This window comes from Plecotus auritus (assembly GCF_963455305.1).
Source record: "Plecotus auritus genome assembly, chromosome: 7".
NCBI classification, from domain to species: Eukaryota; Metazoa; Chordata; class Mammalia; order Chiroptera; family Vespertilionidae; genus Plecotus; species Plecotus auritus.
The window spans coordinates 85,135,424-85,157,545 of record NC_137774.1 but is presented as its reverse complement, the minus strand read 5'-3'; the positions used below and the strand labels follow the sequence as shown (position 1 = coordinate 85,157,545).

The 22,122-nt window shown below is 45.0% G+C and overlaps 1 protein-coding gene across 2 annotated transcripts in view; it reads left to right on the top strand.

Annotated features, from left to right (window-relative positions):
• TMC7 (transmembrane channel like 7) overlaps positions 1–22,122 on the top strand; it is a gene marked incomplete at both ends in the record, with an annotated part of 52,835 nt that overhangs the window by 5,125 nt on the left and 25,588 nt on the right. For both annotated transcript variants that reach the window (XM_080678744.1, XM_080678743.1), the window contains 4 exons: positions 10,876–11,119; positions 12,473–12,621; positions 16,241–16,408; positions 19,988–20,070. In XM_080678744.1, coding sequence (XP_080534870.1) covers positions 10,876–11,119; positions 12,473–12,621; positions 16,241–16,408; positions 19,988–20,070 — 644 coding nt within the window. The remainder of the gene's footprint in view (positions 1–10,875; positions 11,120–12,472; positions 12,622–16,240; positions 16,409–19,987; positions 20,071–22,122) is intronic.

Below are 22,122 nucleotides of genomic sequence, written 5' to 3'. Positions count from 1 at the left end.
TTCCAGTTGTTTGGGGCATACACCTAGGAGTAGAATTGCTGGATAATATGGTAATTCTGTTTTTAACTTTTTAAAAATATATTTTTAATTGATTTTTAGAGAGAGAGAGGAAGGGAGAGGGATAGAGAGATAGAAACATCGATGAGAAAGAAACATCATTGATTGGCTGCCTCCTGAATGCCCCCTATTGGGGATCAAGCCCAAAACCCAGGCATGTGCCCTGACCAGGAATTGAACCAGTGACCTCTTGGTTTATGGGTTGACACTCACCCCCTGAACCACAAAGGCCTGACTCTGTATTTAACTTTTTTGAGGAAGGGCCAGGCTCAGAGACTCCTGACACTTCTGTGGGGAGTGACTATGACCATTATCTCAGTGTTTAGTGGGGGAAACAAAGTGACTCATCCAAGATGATCAGATCACTGCGATGTGGTGGCTGGACAGAATTAAGACCTGGGTAATGGCTCCAGGGCCACTGACCACTCCTCTCTCCTCCTCAAGGGCACCCCTCTTAGGAGGGGACTGGAGGGCCCTGCTGGGACTGTCTGGATTGACCCCACTTGCCAGATGTCTGGACCTCTGAAGCAGGGAACCCCTAGAGGGTGAAGGGATAAAACTAAATAGGCCCATTAGACTCCTCCTGTGAGGGGAGGTGGAACTTTTGTGTTTTTTAAAGATAAATGAAGAGAACCTCTGGTGGTGGTTTTTATGGAACAGCCTGGCTTAGGCGTGAATTCTAACTTGGCCAGTTATCAGCTGTGTGACCTTGAGCAAGTCGTGCTGCCTCGCTGAGCCTCAGTTTTCTTATCTGTAAAGCAGAGATCATCATCCCCCTCGGCTAGGGTCACCAGGAGGATATACGGAGACAAGCATGTCAGGAATCTAGCACCACACCGGTTCTGTGCACTTGAATGGTCGCTGTTGGCATTATTATTATTCGGGCCTTCTTAGCTCTAACGTTATAAGATTTATGACTGCATGTGCTGTGTGCCTGTACTTTCTGGAGATACGCTATTAGATATTTATGGAATTAAACCACTATTCTTTGGGCTGTTTTATTCCAACAGAGTTTATTAAAATTGAAGTAACCATTCAACCTGCAGTGTTTATTGCCCCTTCCCCCCTTATCTGCTAAGCCCATTCATCGGGTCCCTCATCACCCTTACAGGTGTCCCAGAGGGCGGGATCTTCTGCAGGCCTGGAACAGCTGGAGACTGCACGGGCCATTTTCAGGCTGCAGCGGTTCTCTGGTGAGCCAGCCATCTGGCTTATTTTCTCCCCCCTCTGTCTGCAAGAGGCTGAATTCTGCCCAGCAACGCAGGCCCAGATTAAGCCCAGAGCCCCCAGTGGCTTTTGGTGTGTGTTTGTTTCTTTTAGGAAGTGAAGAATTTAGAGGGATAAAAGGGGGAAATGACTTTTCAGTGTTGTAACCTTTGTTGTGGTCTGGTTGCTTTTTAAAGGAGCATTGTTTGGGTGTGGGACCCACCCAGAACTTCTGTGGGGCCTTCCCCTCCACCCAGCAGGAGGAGGAGGAGGAAGGGAACTGACCTTGAGCCTTAAGCATGCTCCAGGCGTGGCCTGGTGGTGAAAGAGGCAGTCCAGGGGGCATGATTTCGTGAAGCAGGGGAAACACTGACCAGATAAAGACAAAAATCGGGTAGTTACAGTTCACCAGAACTGCTGAGAAGGAAATAAACAGGTGATGGCATAGGGAGGAGGGGGGACCTGCCTGGCTGGGTGGTCAGGAAGGCCTCTCTGAGGAGGGGACTTGGGAGCTGAGGCTGAGGGTGTCAAGGAGTCGGTGCAGGTGACTCTCTGAAGTGCAGGTGAAAGAGTGTGCGGAGGGAGGCACAGGAAGAGCAGAAGGTTGGAGTGGGAACGACCTTGGTGTGTTGGAGGAGGCTCCAGCTGGAACTTAGAGGAGGAGATGGCATGAAGTCAGGCAAGCAGGAACCAGTTCCCGAGGCTCCGCTAAGCCCGGCTCATCTGTTTGATTTTGGTTTCAAATATGTAACTTCCTTGAATTCCTTACAGCAGCTCAATGAAATAGGTGTTATTTATCCTTGTTATCCCTTAGAAGTTACGTGACAAGCTCCTGAAACAGAAGGACATTATGGTGTGAACCTAGAGCCAGCGTGTCCGTGTTTTCACTTGACAAATGTTTATTTGAGCACCTGTTGTGTGCCAGGCCCCATGCTGATCAGCAGGGGTGTCAGAGGGAGGAAGACTTGCTGGCATCTTTGCCCTGAGGGTTCAGACCTTAGCTCAACCTGCGCAAAGTTCTCGTCTTCTCTGAACTTTCCATATTGCAGGATCAGTGATACAGGAAGCCATTTTGAGAATCACAGGAGGTAAGCATGTAGAGTTTGGCATAATCATGGCACATGGTAAATACTAGTTGTCATGAATGTCACCTCCAGGAAAATCTCTTTTGAAGAGATCCTGGCCAAGGAGGACAAACCAGCCACATAAGGGGTAGCTTGGTCCATAGCAAGAAGATCCCCCACTGCAGATATAATTCTTCATGTTCATTAAGTTCATCAGTAAATATGTCAACCCATGGTCCTTGGTACCAGTTCAACACCAACAGGAATCCTCTATGTGGGGTGCGGTGAAGAAGGAAACGTTATTCAGTGGAAAATAGCTCAATTGTGATACAGCACAGCTGTGAAAACAGCACGGCTGTGAGGCAGGCCTAGGACCAGGTGGGCCTGAGGCCAGGCCCCTATCTGCTCTGCTCCTTGCTGGTCTGCTTTGCACTGAGCTGGTCTGCTCCACTGTGCTTCGGTCTGTTCTGGCCTGTGCTGGTCTTCTCAGCTCTGCTCCAGTGAGGTATCTTCAGTGCTTTAGCTCAGCCAGGGAAACCCACTCTTTTGTCTTCAATGGAAAGGGAAAAGGTGCTCTCAGAGCCAGAGGGAGAGCAGCTTATAGGGACAGAAGTCCCCACCCCTGGTCCCTGATTAGTCTGTCCTCTTGCAAATGAGGACTCCAAATCCTTGAAGTCTGATTGGTCCAAAAGGCACTGTCCTGATTGGTCAGAATAGAGGCTCTCTGGTTGGCTGGAGCCACACATCTCCAATTGGATGGGGAAAGCCTCAGTCCTTTTGGTTGAAATAAGATTCCACAAACTGCTTGATAAGGGCTGGCTCAGATGGCAGAAACACAGTACAGGTGGGCAGTTCAGTGCAGAGGCAGGTAGTTCAGATTAGGCTTCTCCTTGAGGTGCAGTTTGCATGAGAGACCCTGTGTAGAAATGGCTGCTAGGCTCTGTTTTGTTGTTTTGTTGTATTATCTTTTTTAATTTGAGCCCAGTTAGCCACCAGGAGTCATCTTTAGTAGGTATCTTCTTTCTCAAGGCTCATAATAATTTGAGTCAGTTCATCAGTAAGTAAATACCCATGTATAGCACAGTGTTCCAGGCACTGCTCTAAGCCAGAGGTCTGCAAAGCCAAATCCAGGCCACCACCTATATTTACAAATAAAATTTTATTAGAACACAGTTGTGCCCAATTTTTTATGGCTTATGTAGCTTTCCTGCTACAACGTCAGAGTCGAGTCGTTGTGACAAAGACCATGTGGTAAGTAGTATTTACTATCTGGCCCTTCACAAAAAAAAAGGCCTGTTTTCTAAGCACTTTATACAGCATAGCTGTTCAGCCCTGAGGATGGCTGTGCGAGGTGGAAACCTCTATCCCTATTTAACACGTGGGGAACAGGGCTCAGAGTGGTTAAGAAACTTGCCAGGGCACACGGGTGGCAAGCGGAGCTGCCTGGGATCTGAATCCAGGCAGCGGACTTCGGAGGCTACTAGTATGCTCTTAACCACCAGGTGATGTTACCTCCTCAAACAGATTGCATCAAAGTAACTGCTCCACTGACAGCCCACAGGATGCTCCACTGGCTTGAAAACCAGGAGACCTGGGTCCTGGGCCCAGCCTGGCTCTGATTACCCAGTTAGTCACTGCTCCTGTAGGCTGTTTGCTCATCGTTTATAAAGCCTTGGACCCAGCCGGTCCCCAGGCCCCACCCTGGTGCCAGGTGCCAGGTACCATGACTCATGCAGGTCCGCCCAGCCCTGAAGTTCTGAAGTCTGGCAGGTAGAGGAGGGTCCCAGCGCTCCTGGCTCCTCCCCTCTCAGACTAGGCTCTGGGATCCTGTGAATGAGGCCCCTCTACATTGTTCAATACACATGTGGCTGTGGAGAAATAAATTGAATAAAGTCTGATCAAATTAAAAATTCACATAGCAGTTTCCTCTGTCTCACCAGCCACGTTTCTATTGCTCAGTAGCCACGCATGGCTAATAATCACCATATGTAGACAGTGCAGATAGAGAACATTTCTACCACTGCACAGGGACAGTGCAGCCTGACACACGATGCCCTGGCATGCGCACAGCCTTGCCAAACTGCGCAGCCCAAGGACAGAAATAGCCACAGGGCTGGCTGGGAGATCCTGTTAAATCTGAGATCATGTCATTCCTCTGCCATAGTCTCACCGTGGCCCATAGGCCCTGGTGGCCTTGACTCCTGCCCTGATACCTTCCTCCATGCTAACGCTTCTCCAGTCCTGTTCCTCAGACTGGCTGGGCATGGTCCTGCCTCAGGGCCTTTGCACTTGCTCTTCCACCTAGCTGTGTGGTTCTTTCTCTCCCTTTAAGCTTTGCTCAAACCCACCCTTGCCTTATTTTTCTCCACGTATTACCTGAAATATATTGTTCTTGCTTGCTTACTGTCTGTCTCCTCTAGCTAGAATATAAGTCCCATAAAGGCCAGGGAATTTGTGAGTCATATTCAGGGCTGTGTTCCAGTCCTAGGACAGTGCCTGGCACATAGCAGTTGCTCAGTAAATGCTTTTGAGTATGTGAGTGAATGAACAGGTGGATGAGTGGGTGGCCTTTCCAGGGGTAGAGCAGTGATGAGTCCCTGGCCTCAGAGGTTTTTGAGCACTTGGTGGAGATGTCAGCAGCTTTAACTAGATTCCCTGGTCTGTGAGGCCCTGGTTAAGACCCTTTGGTAGCTGTGAGCACAAATTAGTCAGGGACCCCACCTCTGGTTAGCATCCAAAATAAAACCAATGTCAAACCATAGACTATAAGTGTAAAGAAATCCAGAAAGTTCTGAAATTGATGTCCACATTCCTTTAGTCGTAATACCAAACTGGGTGAGCATGTGCCATTTGATTATTTCTGAGCAATAATGGCAAAGCATGTTCCTAATTGGGTTGGTTTGTGTAAAGTACCTAAAATAGGAAAAATGTAATATATGGTCAACATATCAATATTTTTTGCAGCATTTTCCCCCCAACTTAAAATTTTTTTTAAATTGTGAAAAATATCATCCACATAGAAAAGAATAATGTTAAAAGCTTAAGTTCCTTAAATATTTTTCTCATGTTTTGGTGCCTCTACTTTGATCTGTTTGGTGGGTGATCCAATGTTGCCTGTATTCCTAGCACCAAATTCATTCATTCATGATTCATTCATTCAGTGGTGAAGGAGAGAGATGGGGTCCCTGGCCTCTTAGAGGTTACAGAATAATGGGGGAGGGAGAAGACCGGAGACAACACACAAGTAAACAATTAGGGCGGGGATGGAATAATGGCAGGGGTGTGTGCGATGGGCCGGGTGCTTAGGGAGGCAGGAAGCGAGTCTGCAAACCTTCATCCTCTCAGAGTCACAGCGTCCAGCTCAGAGTCCCTGCCCAGAGGGGCTCCATGCAGCCAAACTAATTCCCACAGCAGCTGGCGAGAGGCCAGGACTGGGTGACCCAGAAGGTCCCATCTTATCCGGAGTTTCCATGATTCTGCGAGTGGGAAGAAAATCCCTGAAGTGAACCCAGCACCAAATACGGTTGGGCTCAGTTCTTGGCAAGCATTTGAGGGAGGCTGGTGGCGATTTTAGTACCATTCAGCTCACAGCCGGCCTGTGCCCACGTCCTGGGAGTGTTTGTGCCCGTTGGTGGGTTTTGGTGTCTTCTGGAAAGAGCTGTGAAGAAAAGTTGGGACCTAAAGATGCTCTCCAGATGTGCCTGCACCTGTCCATTCGTTCATTTATTCATTCTTCAGATGGAGGCCCCTCTATGAGCAAGACTGTGCTCTAAGCCTCGGACAGACTAACTTTGTCCTTAACCTGGAAGAATATAAGACACCACAAAAAGTACTTATGCCTGTCTCTGTCCGAAACTCTCCTGTCATTACCCACTCACCCGCCCACCCAGTGATCATCTAATTGCTGAAATCTGGCTTCGATGACGAACAGATTCTATATATTCCTAGATGGAGGCACCTCAACATCTGAAATACATCCCTCCCCCCACCCCTGTGGTCAACAAACAGCCCACACACTGACCCCAGGACTTGAGTGGCCCCACGGATGACATTTCAGCTGGACCAACTCAGGAGAACATCGGGCAGTAACTATACTGAGACATTCTTCTTATTTCCGGGGACGAGAAAACCGAGGCTCGGAGAGGTGACGTGCCTGTCTCTGCAAGAAGCAGTGGAGCCACGAGTCTGCTGGGCATCAGAGCTCTCTGGGCCTCAGCCTCCCTGCTGCAAAGCCAGGGCCCTTCGCTGCCTGCCTCTGCAGGTTGGCCTGAGAAACCAGGTGCTGTCATGCTTTGAAAAGTGTGGTCCTAAGTGAGAACGAGAGGAGGAGGATCGTAGTTCTAAAAATAACGATGCTTGTGTTCAAAGGTATGGTTGTGATTTTTTTATTTTATTTGAAGATCGCGAACTTCCCAAGAATGTCTGAAAAGGAAAAATCATTCCTCTTCAATGATGGCCATTTTGAAAATAATAGTTTTCCACCAGGAACGGTCATTATGAAATGTAAATAGGACGTATCTTTCCTGTGGAACATTTGCAAGAACAATCAAGGCATTAATCAGTATGGCATTGTAGTGATTAAGAAAAACTTTCAAATCCATGGCCCATTGAATCATTTCCTGGTGAAGACCCCAGCTTTGGCATCTGACAAACCTGTGATTGGGTCCTAGTTCCAATATCAACAGCTGTGTGAATGGGAAAGGCCACTTGACCTCTCGAGCCTCAGTTTCTTCATCTGCAAAATGGGATCATTCCATTCAAAGGTAGTTCAGAGTATTCAGTGTGGTGACTCGTATAGAGTACCGCGAATAGGCTATGGCAGTAAGGGCTCAATGTATCCTAGCCAGTAACTCTGTCCTCACGATCACGCGGATGAGGCCCATCGGGTCACATCCCCAGTTCCGGAGGTGAGAAACATATGATTCAGAGACACTCATTTTCTTGCCTGGGTTGGCCTGTCTAGTGGCTGACAAGCCAGCTCAGGCTCCAGCTCCAGTGCTCGGCCCCTGACCCACAGCTGCTGAATAGTCAGTAGGCCGGTGCTGCTCCACATTTAAAGACCTTTGTTTGTGCTTCATAACAGCTCTTTGTTGCTGTCCAGAGGGAGGAGTAGCCTCCAGCCTGGACGTGGACCCTCTCGCCTCTAGGACCCACCCGCCACGCCCCTGATTTGCTTTAGGAAGCCACCATTACTAACTGGAAGTGTGACAGATCCCCAGGGTGTGCTGGGCAGGGAAGTGGAAGGTTGAGGGAGACTGGCAGGCTTGCACTTGGTGACTGGCATGACTCCAGACACGTGGCTGTGTGTCATCTGCAGTGGGACAGCTGCTCCATTGTGTCTCACAGGCCCATCAGAGAGGCGCAGATTACAGCTCTGCCCCGTCAGACTCCCACTCAGAGCGAGTGGCTGTACCCCTTCCCACCGCCCTTCCCTTCCCCCGCAGCACTCCCTCGGTCCCTTGTCCTGTTATCTGGACATGTATGGAGTCCACTGCATGCCGGGCACTGGGCTGAGCGCTTCTATCTATATGATCACCTTTAATGCTTGTAAGGGGGCCTGGTGGTGGGTCCTGCCTTTGGCTTTGCAGCCTCCAAAGTGATCCTCTTTTATTTTTTTTTATTTTTATTGACTTCAGAGAGGAAGGGAGAGGGAGAGAGAAACATTAACGATGAGAGAGAATCATTGATTGGCTGCCTCCTGCATGCCTACTGGGGATGGAGCCCACAACCCAGGCATGTGCCCTTGATCAGAATTGAACCCGGAACCTTTCAGTTCACAGGCCTACGCTCTACCCACTAGCCAAACTGGCTAGGGCCCAAAGTGATCCTTCAAAATTAGTCAGATTATGACATGCTTCTACCCAGAGCCCTCAGTGGCTTCCCGTCTGTCACATCCAAGGATCACAGCATGACTTGATTTGGCCCCACCACCTCTCTGACCCCTGCTTTTCCCATCTCCCTGTCCCAGTTACCTGCTGTTGCTAATAAACTGCTCCAAACATGATGACTAAAGCCATTTTATTGTTCCTGCCGATGTTGTGCATCAGGAAATCAGCAGAGTGTGGCTTGCTCTGCTGCGTGTCATGTCTGCTGGGGCCGAGTCCGCGTGGCCTCTTCACACGCATGGCGGTGCCTGGCGAGGATGACCCGGGGGACTGGGGACTGGTTGTAATAGCCTGCTGCAGTCATAGCCTGGCACCTTGGTTCTCCTCCTATGAGGCTGGAGCCTTTCTATGTGGTTGTCCCAGCAGCTTAGCCTGACTGCTAACACAGCAGCGCCAGGCTCACAAGAGTGCCGAAGTGGAAGCTTCAAACTCTTTTAAGGCTTGGGTCCGCAACTGGTAGAGGATCACTTCTATCGCATCCTTTGGTTAAGTCACAGATTCAGCCCATATTCAAGAGGTGAGGACAATGAAGGGCTGGTGTGGCTCCTCGGAGCCACCAATGAAACTTTTGTCCTGTTCATTTACTTTTCAATTATTTACTTTTCTCCAGCCGAACAGGCTTCTGTGCTCTTCAAACATGCCATGCACATCCCTGCCTGCCTGCCCCAGGGCCTTTGCACTTGCTGTTCTCCTCTTCCGGGATGCTCTTCCCCAAATACCCACCTAGTTCACACCCTCCCTCCATTCAGCCTTAGCTTAAATGCCACCTTAATAGAGAGACCATACCTGACCCCATTTATCAAAAACAGTGCACCTCTGCCCCTAACCCACTCTGGTTTTCTTCCACTTATCACCTCCTGGCTTAATATGCATTGCCTATTTATTGTCTGATTTCCCTTGCCCCCACCTCAGAATATAAGTGTCACATGAATAGGACTTTGTTCTCTGTGGTAGCTCTAGTTCCAGATTTGACACATGGTAGATATATTTGTTGAATGAGTGTGTATTAAAGTTTGAAGCTCAGAGAGGTTAAATAACTTTCCCAAAGACACACAGCTATAATTGACAGAGTCAGGATTCAAACCCAAGCAATTTAGCATCTAACATTGAGCCATACTGGTAGAAGCTTTGCTGCCTGTAGGGTTAATTACTTAGTTAATTATGGCTGCCTCCTGTTTTCTCTCCCTGTGTCTTGTCTTCTCCACTCACAGTGGTCTTCCCACAATTAAAATCGGATCAGGCGTAAAATCCATCTTGAAGGTGGCGTCTCTCACCTTCAACAGAAAAATTTCCCTTCGTAGACCACTGCACAAGGCACAGCAAAGCTTGACCTCCAGCTGTGGCCTGATGTAGTTAAGCAAATGTAGATTTTTGAGCCAGGCAGACCTGGTTCTGTTCCAGCACCCCTACTCACAGACTCTAAACACAGGCAATCTAGGAATACCATCCCTTCATCCATCTACCCAATAGGTATTTATGGACTCCTACTCTGAGCCAAGGATGGTGCTAGGTCCTGGGTCCACTGGGGGAGACAGACATACTCACACAGTCACCCAAATAAATATGTCCCCAGTGTGGGGAAATGTGTAACAAGGCACCTGTGTTAGTGCAGTGAAGAAGACAGTTTCCTGAGGAACTGACACTTAAGAGCTAAGAGGATAAAGAGGTGGGCAGGTTCTTTCTAGGCAGAGGGAACAGCATATGCAAAGGCTCTGAGGAGGAGGGAACACATTTTAGTATTAGAATGACCTTTAAAAATGTGTGGTTGGAGGGCAAAGAGCCTGAGGAGCTGGAGAGGCAGGCAGGAGTCAGACCATGCAGGACTTTGAGGGCATAGGCAAGGGGCTTGGGAACCCATCAATGACTTTATTTTCTCACCTGTAAAATGGGGATAATAATAAACCCATGCCCAGTACTTGGAGTGTCTGTGGTCTGCTGGGCATCGGCTGGCTGTAGGCTGGTCTGGGTTGTCTCAGCAGGGTGATCATCTGTGATCCACATGGCCTCATCCTCTAGCAGGTTAGCTCAGCTAGGTCACATGGCAGTAGCTGGGGTCCAGAGAGCAGCAGAAATTCTCAAGCTTAGAATTGGCACTGCATCGTTTCCACTCTTGGTCCAAGCAGATCATAGGGCCAGTCCCGATCCCATGAGTGTATGTGAAGCTCTTAACACAGTGCCTGGTTCATAGGAATTGTTCTGTAAACATTGTTGTCATTACTGTGCAAGGCACTTTATCCTTTTCATGTTTTATTCCATACGTCATACTACCCTACACTGTGTGAGGATAATTGGGACAAATGTTACTAGCCCCATTTGACAAATGAACAACAGAGATTTAGATAACTGCCCAAGGTCACCCATTTAGCTAGTGGTCACAGCCAAACTCTAGCACTCAGATGTCATGTAACCTAAAGCATATTTGCAAATGCATCTGTTGAAAGGGAACCCATTTGCAGATGATTTCATTGTCCTGAGCACCATCCTGGTAAAGAAGCTAATTAAGATACAAACGCTTTTGTCAGTGGCCCAGGCTAGTGGCTGTCTGCAAGGTTTCGTTAGGGTCTCTGAGGTCCAAGTCTCCTACACAACTTCTGTTTGTTGGCTCCCAACAAAAGTGGTTGGCTCACTGGAAGTGAATGATGCTTTTCTTCTTTCCTACCCAGAGAGCCTCTCTTTGGACTCCAGTTTCTTTTCTTCTCCACCTGTGAATTTCCTCCAAGAATTGCCAAGCTACCGGTCCATTGCACGCAAGAGGACGAACATCTCTTCCCGTGACAAGCAGAGTGGCACTTTGCTGAAGCCGACAGACTCTTACAGCTCCCAGCTGGAGGAAGGAATCGCTGAAAACCTCAATAGCCAATCCATTCGAAAGTATGCACTGAACATCTCTGAGAAGCGGAGACTAAGGTTCGTTCAGTAACCACCTGGAAGGCATCTGATGTAGGTTTTGGGCAGAGGTGCGTTTTATGCATGGCATGCATTTATTTCCTCAAGAGCTCACATAATCAAAACTATTACTTAGGGCAGTGGTCGGCAAACTGCGGCTCTGTTGACTAATGAGTTTGCCGACCACTGGGATAGGGGCTTAATCACAAGGAACAACAACAGCCTGTAATTATTGGAATCGAGAGTCTAGGTCAGTGGTCGGCAAACTCATTAGTCAACAGAGCGGCAAACTGCGGCTCGCGAGCCGCATGTGCGAGCCGCAGTTTGCCGACCACTGACTTAGGGTAAGCTAAGCTGCTGTGACAAAGATACCCAAACATGTCAAAGGTTAGCCTATTAGAAATGTATTTCTTGCTCACATAAAAGTCCTGGGTCAGGTCAATGGAGGACTTTGCAGTCATTTAGGGACCAGGTTCTTTCCATCTTGTGGCTCTGAAGCCCTCCCAAAGCTTAACTATTGTCTGCATCTAGCCAATGCAAAGAAAAAGAGTATGGAGTATGTGTGCACCAGTTAGCTGTGCTGTGTAATAAGTCACTGCACAACTTTGTAGTTTCAAACAACAATTTCTCAAGTCTACAAGTCGGCACGGGCAATTCTTCCAGTTCCATTTGGGCTCACTATGTATCTGTGGCCAGCTGTGGTCAGAGAGGTGGCTCTGCTCATCGAGGCTCAGGCTCGGCTGGCTGTAGGCTGGTCTGGAATGGTCTCACCCTGCAGCAGGTTAGCTCAGGCTTGTTTGTATGGCAGCAGCTGGTATCCAAGAGAAGAGCAGAATCCTGCAAGTCTTCTGGGAGCCGGTGCTCAGAACTGGCACAGCATCACTTCTGCTGCATTCTGTGGTCTGAACAGATCACAAGGCCAGTCCAGAATATAATGTTTGTAAGATACATCCATGTTGTAGCATGCATCAGTACTTCCTTCTTTTTTATGGCTAAATAACATTCCATTGTGTAGATATAGCTCATTTTGTTTTAATACTCATCTGTTGATAGACATTTGATTTGTTTCTACCTTTTGACTATTGTGAATAGTGCTGCTATGAACATTCGGGTATAAGTTTTGGTTTGAGACCCTGCTTTCTGTTCTTTTGGGATATCTACCTAGGAGTAGAATTACCGGGTCATATGTTAATTCTAGGTTTAACTTTTCAAGGAATGGCCACTTTGCTTTCCCTAGTGGCCACACCATTTTACATTCCCACCAGCAATGTATGAGGGCTCCAGGGTTTCCACATCCTCTCTGCTGGGGTTTTATTTGATGCTAAGGCTTGGCAGTGGTGCCATAGTCATTGTCATGCTCGTTTTTTAATGCAGGGACATTCAGGAGACCCAAATGAAGTACTTATCTGAGTGGGACCAGTGGAAACGGTATAGCAGCAAGTCTTGGAAGAGGTTCCTAGAGAAAGCTCGTGAGATGACGACCCACCTGGAGCTGTGGCGGGAGGACATTCGCAGCATAGGAGGTACCACACCCCAGACTCTGCACGTGCTCCTCCACAGTAGTGCCTGTGGGGAAATTCAGCCTCGTTTTCATGGACTTTTAGCTGAAATCTGGCATTTCCTTCCATGATGAATATAAGCAACACCACCGTTAGGATTAGCAGAACCTGTGTCTTTGTCACCAGGAAAATCACAGTTTCCTATTCCTTCCAGTTGTAGTTATCTTGGGAAACCATTTATGCTCATCACTACTGTGGAATTATAGCAATTTTCAGATCTACCACTAGATCTTATTATTTAATGTGCTAATGAAGATGCCCATGTGTTATTCCATTACAAATTTGGTTTTGTTTGTTATTTTGTGCATTTAAAACATTATTCTGAGATGAGGTTCATTAGGCTTCTCCACACAGCCACAGATATCCATGACCCTGAAGATACTTATAATCCTTTCTTTCCCATAATAGTGACAGTGGGGTGCAGTATTGCATTAGGCAGCTTGGGCTGCCATGACAAAGTAACATAGACTAGGGAACTTAGACTACAGACATTCTTTTTTTTATAGTTCTGAGACTGCAAGTTAAAGATCAGGTCACCTTCTCACTATGTCCTCACATGACCTCTTTTTGTGCACACTCCAGGAGAGAGGGTTAAGGAGAGGGAGAAAGAGAAGACTCGAACTGGCGCCTCTTCTTATATGGGCACTAATCCCATCATGAGGGCCTCACCCTCATGACCTCATCAAAACCTCATTATCTCCCGGAGGCCCCACCCCCAAATACCATCACATTGGCTCCAACATATGAATTGGAGGGGGACACACTATTCATTCTATAGCAAGTATACAAAAATTGGAAGTTGTGCCAAAGTATAAAATTAGAAGGAAAAAAGCATTTCAACATTTGGTTGATATAGCAGAGCAAGAGGGGAAAATACCTTCTAGGATGACATAGTTTCTACCATAAAGCAAAATGATTTACAAGCATCTCCTCAAAACTACTAGAAGGGAAATTTTGTAAAATTTGTAAGGAATGATGTAGGAGAAATGGAAGAAATTCTTGTTCCCATTATTACTATTACAAGACCTGTAAAATACCATTGGTAATCTATTCAAAGAACTACCTCTTTTGGTTTTATTGAGAGAATGTAAACATATTTCTAAGGAGTTTCACTTGAACCATTCATTTTTGAAAGCTAGATGAACATCATGTTTGGAGTAACATACTATCTAATAAAGAGGGGATATGCAAATTGACCATCACTCCATCACAAAAATGGCGGCACCCATAGCCACAAGGTGGCAGCACCCAGTCCTCTCAGCCCTGCCAGAGTCCCCCAGTCCCAGGGGGCGGCAAGCGGGCCCCGGAGAGAGCAGACAGCAGGGCCTGCTTGCCTGTTGCTGCGGCAACCGGTGAGCAGGCAAACGGGCCCGCAGACAGCAGATAGCAGGCCCTGCTTGCCCTTCACCACAGCATCAAGCAGGCAGGCCCCACAGAGAGCAGAGAACCATGGGGAGTGGGCCTAAGCCATCAATAGGACATCCCCTGAGGGCTCCCGGATTGGAGAGGGTGCAGGTCGGGCTGAGGGACCGCCTCCCCATGCACGAATTTTGTGTACTGGGCCTCTAGTTTAGTAATAAAAGTTAACCTTTATTGAGCCTTTCCTATGTACCAGGCCTGTGTAAACATTTACTCATATTATTTCACTTTAGCTCTCACAAGATCCTTCCATACAGATATTTATCAGTTGCATGGCTCAGAGAAGTTAAAACACTTGCACAAGTTCATTGGTTAGGACAAGGTAGACCCAGGATTTGAACCCAGGCAGTCAGCTCCAGAGGCTAAGGTTTTATCCACCACGTCTCTCTTGTTAAGTGGTGGCCTTTCCGGAAATTTTCATTCAAAAAGTGGCTTGTGTATTGGAGGGAATATTTTTCCTGGGAAACTGGGGCCTTGATTTTCTCTTCCATGCTTCACTCCTGTGATTTCTTGGCTTGCTAGGTACTCATCTGGCATGAAGTAAAGGTGTGATAGTCAAGCTCCTTGCTCTGGCAGGGTTGCTGGGTTTAGAGAGAAGCAAAGATTATGGGTCTCTTATATCTTCTGTCTCAAAGATAAGTTCTTTGCCCCAACAAAGAACAAGCAGACACCCTCACTCTTCAAGTGCTTTCTGACTGTCCTTAATAATTTAATCATTATGTGGTGGAAAGTTTATTTTCTTTAAAAAACAACAATGAATGTAATTCTTAACAGAATAAGGAGAAAAATTATATGCTTATCCCATCAATTCTCATTCTTAGCAAATAAGAAATAGATGTGAACTTTCTTAATCTGCTAAGTACAACTACAGAAATTCTGCAGCAAGCATCATACTCAATGGTGAAATATTGAAAGCTTCCCCCAAGATTGAGAATGAGAAGAGGGTGCTAATTATCACTGATTCAAATCTGCATCATCCTGGAAGTTCTAGCCCATGTACAACCATGGAGGGAAAGACATAGGGAGTGGAAAGGCAGAAACAAAATGGCTTTTAAAAACATATTTTTAAAATGATTTCAAAAGAAAGAAGGAGGAGAGATAGAAACATCAATGATGAGAGAGAATCACTGATTGGCTGCCTCCTGCATGCCTCCTACTGGGGATCAAGCCTGCAACCTGGTACATGCCCTGACCGGGAATTGAACCATGGCCTCTTGGTTCATAGGTTGACACTCAACCACTGGGCCACACCGCCTGAGCAAATGCCTTTTTTTTTTTTTAAAAAAAAAAGTAAAGTTGCTACATACAAGATCTCTATATAAAGCCAATTGTATTTCTATATACCAGCAACAAACTCTTGGAAAATGAATATTTAAAAATGATCCCATTTACAGTAGCATAAAAAAATTGAATACCTAGGAATATAGATATATGTAAAGAAAGATATGAATCATCCTGCACATAAAAATGTACAACATTGAAATTAAAGAACCTAAATATCTCATGTTCATGGACCAGAGATTCAATATTATAAACATGTCACTTGTCCTCAAGTTGACCCATGCATATTCCATGTAATCCTAATCAGAATCTCAGCAGATTTTGTGTATATGTGTGTATATGTATCCATGTGAAAATTAAAATGCTGATTCTAAAATTTATATAGAAATACAGAGGATCAAGCAGACCCGAGAAAGAATAAAGCTGAGACTTGTAGCACTCTATGTCAAGTATTATTATACATCTAAAATAATTAACCTGGTATTGGTGCAAGGATAGATAAATAGACCAATAGAATACAATAGAGAATTCAGAAACGGCTTCATATATTACGGTCAATTACCAAAGCACTACTGCAATTCATTGGGGAAGAGTTTAGTCTTTCAATAAATGGTGCTGAAGTGAAATCAATTTTTATGTGAGAAAAGGTAACTATTGAGTCTTCACGTACAACATTCTCAAATAGTTCAAGATTGAATGTACATTTACAAGTCAAAGTTTAAACGATTAGAAGTAGAACCTTAACACCAACAATAGAAAAAATAAAATGTTTTTTTCTCCTTCCCCTCCACCAGGATTCCTCCAACTTCAGCCCAATGTGGCTGATTAAATCTACAATGGGTCGTGGGTCAATACTCCTGCTCAATGATTTCTTTTTTTCCAGGGAAATTTGGCACTGGGATTCAGTCCTATTTCTCTTTCTTGCGATTTCTGGTGTTGCTGAATTTGGTGATATTTCTGATCATCTTTATGTTGGTTTTGCTCCCAATATTGCTCACTGAATACAAGATTACCAACAGCAGCTTCGTGCTCATTCCAGCCAAAGACATGGGTGAGTCCATGGCCCGGTTTTCCCTGAAGAGTGTTGTCTGATTACAATGCTTCCTTCTTTAGAAATCTTTATATTCTTAATCTCAGTTGCTGTAGTCAAGATGGGCTAGGTCAGTGGTCAGCAAATTCATTAGTCAACAGAGCCAAATATCAACAGTAAAACGATTGAAATTTCTTTTGAGAGCCAAATTTTTTAAACTTAAACTTCTTCTAACGCCACTTCTTCAAAATAGACTCGCCCAGGCCGTGGTATTTTGTGGAAGAGCCACACTCAAGGGGCCAAAGAGCTGCATGTGGCTCGCGAGCCGTAGTTTGCCGACCACGGGGCTAGGTTATGCCACAGAAACAAATGACCCTGTAACTCTCTGCACCTGATATCCACAAAGGTTTCTTTCTTGATCACAGTACATGTCCATCACTGTTTGGTGGTGACTTTTTTCCGTGTTGTCTTCATGCTGGAGCCATGACAGTGTGCTGACTCCTAAAGCGTCTGCCTGAAGATGACACATGTCATTTCAGCCACATCTCATTAGCCAAAGCAAGTCGCTCAGCCACTCCTGAGTTCATCAAGGCATTTGGGAGGAGAACCTCAGGGTTGGAAAGTGGAATATTTAGCAAGCATAATACAGTGAAGGCTTTCGTCTCTGACAGTGGCAATGCTCGGGGCTACCATTTATTGAACACCAATCATGTGCCAATGGCAAGTGCTGGACCTGTGTGGGTTTTTTTTTTTTTTTTAATTCTTAACATAGGTCAGATCTTCTGGGCACTTTGTTTATTCAAATGGGGAGCGTTTTAGTCATTCTACAGACATTTGATTAGGTTCTGTGACCAGGTTTTGCGCTCGGGCTAGAATTGGAGCCTCGTGCTTCTCAGATCATAGAATTCCTTTCCCTAGAAGAACCCTCCTCTAGAATCACTTCTGTGGCTCTAAACATTCCTCCTCCTCCTCATGTTTGTTTCTGTCTTAATTCTATTACACTGCAAAATAAAATGAGGATAACGTGGACACCCAGACTTAGTTCAGGGCTTTGGCACTCATATTGAGTGCCTACTGCATGCCAGGTACTACACTCTCATTTTCGCCTAAGTCCATTTTACAGATAAATATTACTGCTGCTCTGTGAGAACCCTGGGCTCCGTTTCAAGGCCTTGCTCTGCTAGCTGATTAGACTTTCTGAGCCTCAGTTTCCTTATTCATACAATGCTGGTGATCATTTAAATAATGGGATGATTACTTTCATTATTCAAATAACACCTCGCTATTTAATACTTTGCTCATTAAAAATAATAAATACTTATCCTATGTAATAAAAGGCTAATATGCAAATTGTCCCCTCGGGAGTTCAACCAACCAGGAGTTCAACTGCTTGCTATGATGTGCATTGACCACCAGGGGGCACTGCAGAAACAAAGGAAGGCCCTGGCCAGCAGCTGGGGCAGGGAAGGAAGGCCCAGCCCGGCAGCCAGATGGCCCTGATCTGCTCTGATTGCTGGCCTGGCCTAGGGACCATACCCGTGCACGAATTTCACACACAGGGCCTCCAGTTTAAATTAGAAATAATTGAAAGCAATAATATAAATTCTATATTACTTAAAAGAAAATAAAAATGTTTAAATAATTAAGCAATACTCATAATTTAAAAATGAGCAATAAATAAGATAGTACAATGCTCAGCACCTTCCTTCCCTTCTTCATTCCTTCAGCAAGTGTTTACTGAGTGCCTGTGGTGTGCTGGGCCCTGAGCCTGGCACTGAGGCTACCACAGGGAACAGCACACCTGCATCCACAGGGTTAATACGTTCTAGCAGAAGGTGGGCTTTAAGGAGTGAGCCAGACTAAGTATAGAAGGTATGGATTGGGCCCTGGGAAAGGAAAGGGATAAAGTCCTGAGAAGTTGGACACCAGGACACTGGAGGCTGAGAGGTCCCCAAAGCCCTCTGTGAAGGCAGGACGTTTAAGCCAAGTCCAGGAGGGTGAGGAGAGGGCATCTGGGAAGAGAGAGCTCAGGGAAGCATCTTCATGCAGAGGAACAGCATCTGTGAAGGTCCAGAGCTGGCAAGTACCTTGGTGTATTAGAGAAATGAAAAGCCTGGCATGGCTTTTCCTATAAAAGGCCAGATAGTAAATATTTTGGGCTTTGCACGTCATACAGTCTCAATTGCCACTATGCAACATTGCCATTGTGGCACAAACGTGGCCACAGACAGATACCATGAATGGGCGTGGCTGTGTCCCCATAACTCCGTATTAACAAATACAAAGCAGCAGACCAGATTTGGCCCATGGGCCATAGTTTGCCAACCTCTAGGCTGGAGGACAGTGAGTGAGGAGCAGAATGGCAGGCATCTCCTTCCATCTTCCTGACTCCTCTCCAAATAGAATGACTGTCTCCTTTGTCTGCTTATAATACCGTGTCCATGCAACCACTTGAGTACCTTATGTAAACGTAACTGCTGCTTGTCTTTCTTTCCCCTTAATGAGGAGTTTTTCAAGGGCAGCTTATCATTTTATCTCTAACATCCAAGTGATTAAGAAATGGTTGTTGAATGAATAAATGAACATATGCATGTTAGAATTATAAAATGACAGAGCTGAATTTGGCCTTGAAGCAACGGGTTCAACTCTCTCATTTTAACACAGGGGAAACTAAGACCCAGAAAAGGGGTGATAAATTGGGTTATTTTCCCCAATTTGTCACTCCCCTGTAATTGTGGCTTTGCAGAACCTCTCACTGTGGACAGAGAATACTTTGTGTTCCATTGATATTACACTTGGCCATGTGGCTTGTTTTGTCTATTGGAATGATAGCTTGAAATGGCTTTGTGTGGCTTGCCTTATGAGACAAACCATGAGGAGAGCCATTTACTCTTCATCCTGGGCCCCAGAATGGAATCATGGGGAGCAATCCTAAGCCCAAGTGGAAGCCTGGAGTCCATCCTGGCTTAGTCTAAATCAGCTGAATTAACCCCAACTGCAGATCCATGAATGAGAAAATAAATGGTTGGTATGCGAAGTCACTGAAACTTTGAGGTTATTTGTTACACAGTAATAGCTGACTGATACAGAGGCAGTGAATTAATTCAAGGATAAGATAGTGCCACTAAAATTATTATTCAAATAATTTCTTGGTTAATTAAATGTATGTAAATATATGTATTTTTCAAATAAAACTGCATGTTTATTCCCACACACAGAGATCTTTTAGAATCAGATGTGGTTAAAATGGAATAACAATTATATCAATCACAAATTCTAAAACATGTTTAAATATGAATCCCAAAACACAAAATACCAATACAAGCAGAAAACATTACTATAAGTGGACCCTCACGCAAAATTTACAGAAAAAAAAACATACATCCCAAAATGTTTAGAAAAACGAAAGGGGAAATGCTACTGTACCTGGTGCACTGAGGATTGGTTTGCAAATAGAAAGTCACACACACATCCCTACACAAATATATAATGCCATCTAAATGTGTATACATATTCGTATGTGCATGTCTATACAGAGTGTGATAGACAAGTTATAGAGACTAAAGCTATTTCCACTGACCTTGTTTCTGTTTCTTACAGATATTCAATGCACAGTATATCCAATAAGTAGTTCTGGACTCATCTATTTTTACAGTTATATCATAGACTTGCTCTCTGGCACTGTAAGTATTTAACATAATTCTGTATTTCAGCCCTCAAGATCCTGAAAATAGGTTAATTTAAACATCAGTTTTCTGAGTGTCATCAGTGTTGGCACAAGTACCAGTAAAAGGAACCGGATTTGCAGTGACCTCATCCACAAGGATAATGTTCACCCACCCCCTGCTAGAATATACAGGAACAATGCTTTGTCACTTTTAGCCATTGTTCTTTTCCTCACCCCTGCCACCTGCAGATGGAATTGCAACAAAATGCTGAGTTCCTCCACAGAAAAGTCAGTGAAAATAAACCCGGGTAGAATTACTTAATTTCTCTGACATTGAAAACCTATAAGATTTGGGGGTTCTAGACCACCTGGATGAAAGCTGTGGCTCTTCTCTGCAGAAATTACACACACAGACGTGCGTGTTGCACAAGTGCGCACACATGCCCAGACATGTGTGTGCATACATACACATTTCCTGAAATCCCTTCAAAGTCTACCAATCCCAGGTTAACACCCCCTTCTCTAAAGTGGAATTAATCTCATCCTTCTTATAGTAGTTTCAAAAGGGTTTTTTTTTTTTTTAACATTCCTCTAAAAAATGATTTTTTGTGAGCTTTCATTTTTTTATTTTTGTGAGCTATGTAAAGGGCCATCTGCCCTCTAGATCAGGGTTTCTCAACTCAGCACTGTGGACATCTCAGGCCCGATAATTCTTTGCCTTGGGGGGCCTGTCCTGTGCACTCTAGGGTGTTAGCAGCATCCCTGGTCCCCACCCACTAGATGCCAGTAGCAGTTCCACAAGTTGTGACAACCAAAAATGTTTCCAGACACTGCTAAATGCTTCCTGGGGGACAAATTGCCCCTCGTTAAGAACCACTTCGTTCGATATTTATAAAAATACATTTCTGAAAGTTATTGGTATTAAAATACTGCATTGAACTTCCACTTTTTGGACTAAATAGAAAGTATTAAATTTGTCCATTGTGTTTAATTCTGAAAAAGTGTTTGTTCTGTCTCTGATGTATTTCTCAAAATAGCTGAGAGGAATTATCAGGTGGGTGTTGAAATGTCCACTGTACAAGGAGAAAAGAAGTTCAGTGATTCACCCAAGTTCGTGAAAGCAAAGTAGCATCAAATCCCAGAACTGCTGTTAACCCCATTTCTTTAGATTACATCCCCAAAGAGAAAGCTGTAGATTTCCACACATCATAATCTTCTTCCTTATAGGAAACTGTTTTTTAAATCCTTGCCCGAAGATAAGTTTTTATTGATTTTGAGAGAGAAACATTGATGTGAGTGAGAAATATTGATTGCTTGTCTCCTGTATGCACCCTGACCTGGATTCAAATCTGCAACCCCCTTTTTGGTGTACGGATGACGCTCCAACCAACTGAGCCACGTGGCCAGGGCCTTTTAGGAAATATTCTATAGGAAACTTAGATGCCCCTGATTATCAGCATTCAATAAAGTATGCATGACAAAGAACAGGCATGTCCAAAATAAGAATGTTCTGGAACTGTGCTGTAAAATCTGATAGCCACTATCTCTTGAGCACTTGAGATGTGGCTAGTGTGACTGAGAGACTGAATTTTAATTTTATTAAAAATTTAAGTTTAAATTGCCCTTAGAGCTAGAGAGATACAAGAGTGGTTTGTCTTTGTTGAAAACAATTAAGCCAAGCTTATTATAAAATCAGACAAATTATTTTCCTGGCCCAGTGAACCTTTACCCTGTAATGTTACGTAATTTTGAGGGAGGATTAATGATAACCCTGATATCAACCCCAGAGAAATATAAACAGGTTTCATGCTGTTGGGCAAGTTTTTCCGGCCTGTGTGCCCTGCCTTTGGGAGAGTTAAAAGAAGATGGAGTCTGCTGTTTCTACTTTTTTTTTTTCTGTTAAAAATTTTACTTAATATAAGAAGACATGGTTGTCATAAAAAAAACCTAGAATTTATAAAGTATGACAGGACCCCTCCCTGTAGGTCACCGAACCTTGAACACCATGGTTCACAGCCTTCTTGCCCTTTCTCGGGCACTTACAAGGTCTTGCTTATTGTCTTAGAAC